At 39.9% G+C, this 2138-nt stretch overlaps 1 protein-coding gene across 1 annotated transcript in view; it reads left to right on the top strand.

The window, feature by feature from the left end:
* The window catches only part of colq (collagen-like tail subunit (single strand of homotrimer) of asymmetric acetylcholinesterase), a 21718-nt gene extending 19723 nt beyond the window's left edge, over positions 1 to 1995 (top strand). Inside the window, exon 17 of the mRNA XM_014008744.1 lies at positions 165 to 1995. Coding sequence (XP_013864198.1) covers positions 165 to 234 — 70 coding nt within the window. The 3' untranslated portion in view covers positions 235 to 1995. The remainder of the gene's footprint in view (positions 1 to 164) is intronic.
* The last annotated feature ends 143 nt before the right edge of the window (positions 1996 to 2138 follow it).

Consider the following 2138-nt stretch of genomic DNA (forward strand, 5'->3'; position numbering starts at 1 on the left):
AGAAGTAAAAGTAAAAAGTAGGCTGAAAAATAATTACTCAAGTAAAGTACAGATACCCAAAAATTCTACTTAAGTACAGTAACAACATATTTGTACTTAGTTACTTTACAACTCTGACTGTTAATAATAAAACTGACCCAAGTATGTTTCCCTCCTAACTATAGGTCTTATGGTTTCCTCAAGTGCACATCATACTGTGTTATTGACTCCACAAACTGCAAGTACTTCACTTGACGCGGAGCTGAAAGGTGCGGCTGAATCCCTCTGTGTGGTGTTTGATTGACACACGATAGGAATATTTTTATTTTAAAAAAAAGAGGGGTGGGGGGGACAAAAACACACCAAGCAAAAGACTCTGAAGGATGAATAATAATAAAAAAAATGGCCGAGAAAACAAAACTCCTGTATGTACATGTACACACACACACACATAACTCTTCTGGTTTTCTGCCGAGATGCCTCCCTGTCAGTGACGGTCAGGGACGTTGAAACGCCACACACTGGAAACACAAGATGACTGCGCTCTGTCTTAACGGACAGCATTTCGACAGGCCGTCTCACCACCACGGACTGGAACCAACGTCTGCAACAGCTGCGGCAGCCGTGCAGTTTTAATTGATGTGCAATATATTGCAAAAAAATAATAATTAATAAAGGACCCAGTTACTGTCGAGAAAGAAGTGCAGTGGAACATCTCTAGTTATCCTGCTGCGGCATGACTGACGGTGAACAGCGCGTGCATGAAGCTGAGATGGCGAATGACAGCCGCTTTATCGTTTGTTGTATCAAAAAGTTTTCTTACTGTGCTCTCAGCGTCATATCAAGAGGTTCTGATGTAAAACTAGACGTGCAATCTTTAAACGAGACTGTTACTGTAAATACAGAAGCCTTCCTGGTTCGAAATGTTCACAAGGTGGCTTGTAGTCTATATATAAAACTTAACAGGTACATTCAGTCTGGACATAATTTCAGAAGTCCAAAAAACTTCTCAGGAACTGACGGCTAACACGGCTTAAGTCAGCACCTTTTTTTTTCACATATGCCTCACGACTGTTCATGTAAAAGATTTTTAAAAAATGGAATGGCTCTGACTGTACGCCGWGGCACCACGAGTGATTCAAACAAAAGCTTTAACACGTGTCCTTCCATGTGCTTTAAAGATCAAATGAAATATGTGAAGGCTGGGAACTGTTAACGCTCTTAACTTCCTCGTTGCACAGAAAACAGCTGGACCTTTCTGTAGCTGCTAGAAGKGGGGGGAGGAAATAAAAAATTCCAGTCTGTTCAAAGGTCATTACTGTATTTAATACCTCTTTACTCAGTCTTTCTGTCTTATTAATCAACAGAGAAACTCATCGGTATCCTTAACAGTGTAGATGTAGTCTGCTGTGAGCTGAAAATGACTGTGCCGAAATAAGCTGACATTGTTTTTGTTTTTCTCCATAAGCTAACGTATAAATTGCAGTGCCAAGGAAGATCTTTTCTTTATTTTTTTATGTCTATCCAAAAAAATAATAATAATAAGATGCTTTTAAACCAGGAAATAAAAGCCTGGGGATGTGTTGTGTCTGCATGTTTGTGAGGACCTGCTGAAAACAACAAAAAGGGTGCGTAAATCTTCCAGATTTTGTAAATCATCGCTGCCTCGTCAGCATAGCAGGTGTCTTAAAACGAGCTGTGTCCAGAGTGTAGCTGAGTCCTGTRCGTGTGATTAAACCCTTCTCGTGATGAACCGTGCCATGCACAAAGCTGAAACACTGTTAGAACGTCTGTGTTGGATGTCGTCCGTGCCGCTCTGCCGAATCGAATGCTGTGTTTATGCACAACGATGCTGAAAYGTGCATGTGTTAACGTACTGTATGTAAGGCTTTATGAAGTATGTTATGCACTGTGATTAGGATGGTAAACAATTGTCGTTTCATTACTCTGATATGATTTTTACTGTAGTTGTGGACAACTTAAAAATAAAGGTGAATAAAATTCGATTTTCAGTTATTCTGTTTCCAAACGTTTGTCGGCGCCTTTGTGCTGTCTGTTATGATGACAGCATATAGAGATAGAAATGTTTTTTTTATTGTTGACTGAAAGCTTCAAAGTGTGGTTTTACTTACTTCTCTATGGGGGTGCCGTTTGTATAG

The sequence above is a fragment of the Austrofundulus limnaeus genome, unplaced genomic scaffold (assembly GCF_001266775.1).
Source record: "Austrofundulus limnaeus strain Quisiro unplaced genomic scaffold, Austrofundulus_limnaeus-1.0 Scaffold52, whole genome shotgun sequence".
NCBI lineage: Eukaryota > Metazoa > Chordata > Actinopteri > Cyprinodontiformes > Rivulidae > Austrofundulus > Austrofundulus limnaeus.